Source organism: Arachis hypogaea, chromosome 19 (genome assembly GCF_003086295.3).
Source record: "Arachis hypogaea cultivar Tifrunner chromosome 19, arahy.Tifrunner.gnm2.J5K5, whole genome shotgun sequence".
NCBI lineage: Eukaryota > Viridiplantae > Streptophyta > Magnoliopsida > Fabales > Fabaceae > Arachis > Arachis hypogaea.
Window position 1 is genome coordinate 40,285,502 of NC_092054.1, and position 6,850 is coordinate 40,292,351.

The 6,850-nt window shown below is 40.8% G+C and overlaps 1 protein-coding gene across 1 annotated transcript; it reads right to left on the reverse strand.

The window, feature by feature from the left end:
- Window positions 1–1,039: 1,039 nt before the first annotated feature.
- On the reverse strand, window positions 1,040–4,730 carry LOC112775544 (autophagy-related protein 18a). The gene is made up of 4 exons (XM_025819241.3): window positions 3,642–4,730; window positions 2,482–2,689; window positions 2,243–2,369; window positions 1,040–1,334 (listed from the first exon to the last, which is right to left on the reverse strand). Exons 1-4 carry the CDS (start codon window positions 4,410–4,412, stop codon window positions 1,244–1,246), a joined length of 1,197 nt encoding a protein of 398 aa, XP_025675026.1. The 5' UTR covers window positions 4,413–4,730; the 3' UTR covers window positions 1,040–1,243.
- Window positions 4,731–6,850: the final 2,120 nt, after the last annotated feature.

Consider the following 6,850-nt stretch of genomic DNA (forward strand, 5'->3'; position numbering starts at 1 on the left):
GTGAAAAGAATAGATAATAAACTAAAGCTAAAGTAAAGATGTAAACCCAAGGTGAAGCAAGGTATAACAAGAGAGCCTACATTATTATTATTATATTTGCTCATATATCCTCCATGGTTTTGCGGAAGCCATGAACATGGGCTATAACAACATAGTGTACGCCATAATAGGCTTCTCTACATCGTTCTTGTTTTGTGTTCCAACCATCAAGAGATGGCAAAGGAAGCAAGTGGCTGCAGAAAAGCTAAAACTCATTACGGAGGCTCTTGAAGCGGCTGAAGAAAGAGTAGTGAGATATGAAGAGAGACATGATAGAATTTTGAATCAAATATGTCAGTCTTACTTAACAAACACCGAGCTTGTAAAGGCACTAGACGGGGCTCGAGTAACCATGAACGAGGTATTGGAGTTTGCTGTTCAATTGAGGACAATTCAGCTCAAAATCATTCGCTCTTTCCCTGATGCAATCGATGTCTTCTTGGATACGTCAAAAACAGACAACTGAATAGGTTTGGCTTTGGCGGCTTTTTTTTTTTATATATATACAAGAAAAAATGAAAGATTAGGTGGGAAAACCTAAACCCCATCATTGCGAACTAATAAACAATTTGGTTCCACTTGCCATTATTGATTATTGTTGAGTTCTATTCTATGCCTGCTTAAGATTTGGCGCTATTGTTCACCAGATTCCCCCAATCTCTTGCATAATGTATGAAGCATTTAATCCTTTATTGGAGAATAAAAATGTTCATATTTCTTTATGGGAACCATTGTTCGATATAGATCACTGGAACATGTATTAAATGTTTATGAAAACACATTAAAATATAAGGCTTTACTAAATTTCTAATCCAGATGATCCTATAAACTTGTTTTCCTTCCAGGTTTGTCTTTAAAAAAAGAAAAAATTGCCCAGGCCAAATCATACTTCCAACATTTTACCCTTCCTTTTTGCTGTGTTAAATTTCGCACAGTAATATTCAATTTACCACATCAAAGGAATATCCACTTTTTCAAGCTGATAAAGAATCCGGAGACCTGCTGAATTCTGAGAGTTCATAACTTGATTTTGATTCACAATGTAATATATACAACGCAAGGCGATTGACATTGGGACCTTAGCATATACTCGTACTTACACAGCTTAGAAATAAAAGAAAAAGGGGAGGGGGTAACGAGGTAAACAGAAAATAAGAGTATTCACAGCAAGGGCCACTGAAGATATATACAAGATGCATTTTTATTAGAATGTCTCATCTGTCTTGAGGAAATTGTAATATTCAAGTTGGGTCATCTCTCCTCCATTTGCAGAATCAAACTGGCATCGATAAAAGCTGCAAAAAAAAAATTCAATAATCATCTGCATCAATATTTAACTCCCAGAGATGGATAGCCATATAGGAAAAGAACATTCTATTTCTTGTAGGTTGATCATCTGAAAAAGTAGACACCCTTATTTCGTCTAATTGCTTCATGATATAACTTTCTAAATAGGTGATATTTAACAGTCATAACTCATAATAAACCATTAACAGATAAAGAAATTATTATTAGCAAAATATAACCAATGACAATATTGAAGAACCATTTGAACCCCAAACCCTCAAACAAACAAGAATCATCAGTCTTATCGAGCAATGTTAGCATGCAATGCACAAGAATGAATGAGAAAACTACTAAAGACCTCTGATTTAATGTAACATGAATGTTAGGGAGTCAAATGTGAAAATGACTGATCCTGGAGCTAGTAATGTTGTCAGAGGGGGGAATCAAATCATTCTTCAAGCAGAGGCCTATTTTAGGAAAATAAGGAACTTAAAGAAAAATGTTGACGTTCGGAAAGGCAACTGGCCAGGGAAATTAGGGAAAGACTCTTGTAACTAACTCTGCCATGTTGGCATAGTGAGTGTAATTCTTTATAGGTGAGGAGAGTAGGTATTTAAAATGGAGGAAGAGAACCAAGTGGGGTATCCCAAAAAACTTGGAAATAGCATTCTGTACGGAAGTACTAAGTCTCTCAAATTCTCAACAGACCAGTTTAGGTTTCAGTGGAAAATAATACAATTTCAACGGAGGAGGTTTGCATCCCAACTGGTATAGGCTAAATCCTATAGAGGTATTCTTCTGCACTTCACCCTTTTATTGGTATTACTGATATCGATTTCTTACAAACACCTACAAGAAAAAGGATTTGCAATGGCAAACTGACAAGGGCAAAGATATGATTGATTACTGAAAGTACCTGCCATCCATGCCAAGTATAACAATTGTATTCTTTTGATGGCCAAAGGCAACAATATGCTGCAAACCTTCCTGCAGGCGAAACTGAGCCACAGACCACTCTGAGCTAAAGTACTTGGGTAAAACACCTGTAAAATATTTTTCATCAATAAATGTTGCTTTAATTCTTACGTGTTCTGAAAAAGGCATCTAATTTCATATATGATGCTGACATAGCTCATGGTAGAAAAATACACAAACCTTTCATAAATTTAAGAGATGAAACTGCTGTTGGGGAACTAGGATTTGACTCAGATGAACTATTCGATCTGTCAAGCCCCAAAAGTCCAGAATCAACCTTTAAGTTGAAGACATGAACGGTCCCCTTATCACTCGAAACAGCTAGCCACTGTGCAGTAGGAGAGAAGGCAAGGCTGTATATTTCCGCACGGTCTGCACCTCTCCGTACCTGGAATCACCATCCCACTAATTTACAATCAAACTTTCAAAACATATTAAGCGTTAACTAGCATTTCAAAATCCAAACTGTAAGACATTAAACACCAAATGCATATCATTAGGTTGACAAACCAACTCTAACATTGTAATCCTAGCAACCGAACAGATAAATCAATTCTTAAAAATATCCATATAGCAGAACAATCACATTCCACATGAACAACGTCAATTAAATTCATTTGAACAGGCAAAGAAACACTAGAAAGGCAACAACAAAATATCATTTTCCTATTAGTTAAAGCCAACTATAAATCAAACCACACTCAAGCAAACTATGATAAGCTACATCCTTAGACATGCCATTCAATCGATATTTCCTTACATGAGGCAGGATTCTACTCTAATCTCTCTATGATACAACCTCTGCTAAATTCATATCGTCAACAATAAAATCAACAATTAAGCATTAGCACAATTTTTCTACTTGGTCTTTGCCTTTGCTATCTGAATCCTCTTAGCCTTAACAAAAATCGGATTAATACAACTTAAGCTCAAGACCACTAAAAATGGATAAGGCTTGTTTACCACTTGACCAACCCGGTGTTGGTAGCATTTAACACATTCAAATTTTCACTTGGAATCAAAAGATTCACTCTCAGAAACTCGAGTAAAATCATTTTTTTTCCGTTTGGTTTCCAACCCCACCCGATAGACTAAAGACTAATCTATCGCAGGTCTGAGCTCCATTTGCGGGTTTGACACTGGCAAATGGATTACTGCATGCATAAAAGGTGGGATTCGAATTCAGCTGACCAGTGAGCTAACGACTTCACCAACTTGAGTAAAATCAAATTCTGATCATAATCAATTGCATACCAAGAAAACCAATCTGATCCAATCACAATTCATAGAAGTTACCAATCAACATTCCAAAACAAGAAACCAACTCCTCTGTTTCTCACCTCTTGCAACAAGGACCCATCTAACGTATTGAAAACCCTCACCAAGGTTCCTTTACTGCTCGCAGTAGCGAGCAACCTCCCATCCTGCGTGAGCGAGAAGCACGCGATCCTCGAATCATGAGCCATGATGAATTTTGTCCTCTTTGAGGCGTAATGCTCAACTCTAACCTGCCCCTTCTGCAACCCAGGGCATGCAAGAACCATCGTCCCGGACAAGTGCGAAACCTCGCACAAACCCTTAGGGTTCGCAATTGTCTCAATCTGGTGAAGAACCTTCAGGTCGGCAAAATTGTACACGAAAATCTTGTGCGCGAGAACCACAACGATTCGGTCTCTTCGGAGGCGAACGCCTTTGACCTCGGAGCGGAATGAGAGCTCGCCAATGCACCGCGACTGGTGGTCGTCCCAGATCATGACCTTGTTCGGAGGGTGGCGAGGGTCGGGTCCGCCGCCGACGAAGGCGAGGATGTTGCACCGGAAGAGCATGTGAACGAGAGAGGTGCCGCCGCCTGGGCCGAAGTCGCGGCGGAATATCTCGCGGAAAGGATCGCAGTTGTAGATGCGGAAGCCGCGGTCGGTGCCGGCGGCGAAGCAGCCAGAGTCCTGGTTGAAGGAGAGGTGGAGGAGGGAAGGGGCGGTGGCGATGGCGGTTCCGGTTCCGGTTCGGGTTGGGTCAGGGGATGCGGGTTGGGGTTGGTTAGGAGGGGATTCGTCGTTATCGTCGGGGTCGGGGGAGTGAAGGGGCATTAGGGTTTGTTGGGTATCGGACATTTGAGGGCAATTCGGGAATTTCAAAGGTTATTTCTGTTGCTGTGGGAGATGAAGGACTGAAGGTGATTTGATTGAATGATATTGGAATTGAAGAGAAAGGTTTTGATTGTTATCTTGGGGTTTGGGAAATCAAAATTCAGAGGGTATTGGTGAGAACTGAGAAAGAACACAAGGAAGGAAGGTTTGTGCGTTGTGTGGTTTGTTTCCGAAGCCACACAGGAAAGCAAGCGTGTTAGAGGGGTTTCGTTAGCTGAATTGAACGCTTATAAAGCTGGCTGGGTTAATGAGTTAAAGAGGCTTTTTTAAGCAGTTAGCACCTTTGTATTGAAAATTCGAATTCCATATATATAATAATTTATTGATCAATAATAAATTTTTTAATAAAATTCAAATGTGTACAGTAAATTAAATTAGTTTTTGATTTACCAAAATTATCCAGTGTTGAACCTGCCTAATAATGTCAAAAATACTCAAAAGGTAAAATATAAGGTATAGATTAAAGTTTAAAGATATGCTACCTGACAAAATATAAACTATACATTCTAAAGCCACACTTTTTACTTAAAACCGTAACTCTTTATAAAAAAAAGCGTCACCTAATAGAAAAAAGTAAATTAGAAGATTTAAGAGAAGAAATAATTAAATTATCAAAATTAATAGATCAAAAATTAATGATTTTAATCAATATTAATTGTAATGACACCGAATTTTTAAAATCAATACAAAACGATTTTTCTCAAAATCTTTATTTTACTATAAGTTTTTGTTCATACCCTGGCCCAATAAATAGGGCTCAGGGTCCAAGCAAAGGCGCCCAACCCAGAAGGTTGGCCCTCCATCCAGCATCAGCCTTCATCCCAGAAGTCGGTACTAAACACGACTTGCTCCGAAGAAGTCGGACACAAGGGTTAGCTGGCAGATAACACTCATTCGAATGAGTAACTGCCCCTAGAAGCTCTCTAACCACTTCATAGAGCCATATCTTAACCTCCCTAAGATATGGGGACGGTTATCCACCTAAAAAGGTGGCACTACTTCAGCGGTGGTTATTGGATCACCACTATAAATACACTGACACCCTTCAGGTATCTCTAAGTTCCAATACTCTCTAACCTGCTCACACTCTTGCTAACTTAGGCATCGGAGTGTCTTTGCAGGTACCACCCCCCATTCTTTCACACGTACAAGTCGGACGGAGGAACACCGAGTAACAGATCCACTCGAAAGCCACCTCCTTCATACGTTTGGGCCAACCAACGCCATCCGGCCCATTAATCTCCGGTTACCCACCGTAACATTGGCGCCGTTGCCGGGGACCCGAGAGATCAACCAGTGATAGCGGAAAGATCCCCTGAAGAGGGTCATGTGGAGACAGATTCCGAACAAGAGAATTTGAACACTGGAAACAATGAGGCAGATCAGACCCTCCACCAGGAAGCCAATGATCAACATAGGGAAGGCACCTCCGGAATCAAAAATCCGAAGGTGAACTCCTCGGAGGGGCGCGAATCAGAAAAAGAAGAACCCTCCCACGCTAGTGAGCTTATGGGATTAATCCATAGCCGCCTCGAGCAGCTAGAACAGGAGCGGGAACGACAAAGGGAAGCTGAAAAGAACCTAAAAGAGGAGATGGAGCGACGAAAAGAGTTAGAAAGAAAACTCTTAAAGTTAGAATCCTCCCTCAAAGGACGGAATTCCCACGACGATAGAGAACATTCTCCCTTAGGAGAGAAAGATCCGTTTAGCGAGGACATAATGAGAGCAAAAGTTCCGAAGAACTTTAGAAGCCCCGATATGGACCTCTACGATGGAACTACCGATCCCAAACATCATCTGAGCAACTTTAAAAGTCGGATGTATCTGACCGACGCTTCTGACGCTACGCGATGTAAAGCTTTCCCGACAACCTTGTCAAAAGCAGCGATGAAGTGGTTCGACAGCCTCCCTCCGAGGTCAATTACCAGTTTTGAAGACCTCTCAAGAAAATTCTTGATGAGGTTCTCCATCCAGAAGGATAAAGTAAAGCATGCACCAAGTCTCCTGGGAATAAAACAGGAGGTCAGGGAGTCCTTACGGGCCTATATGGAAAGATTCAACAAAGCATGTTTGGAGATTCAAGACCTGCCCACCGAAGCAGTCATCATGGGGCTAGTCAATGGTCTTAGAGAAGGTCCCTTCTCACAGTCCATATCAAAAAGACACCCCGCCTCTTTAAATGATGTACAGGAAAGAGCTGAAAAGTACATCAATATGGAAGAAAACGCTAAGCTAAGAGACCCGAGTTTGCGACTCGGGCACCCTCCCTCAACAAAAGAGAGGGAGAGGGAAGCGAAGAAGAAGGAAGAGCTCGGCCTCGACAGGCCAAGGAAATATCACTCTTATACTCCATTGAAAGTTCCCGTAGTGGACGTATACAGAGAAATTTGCAATACTGAAAG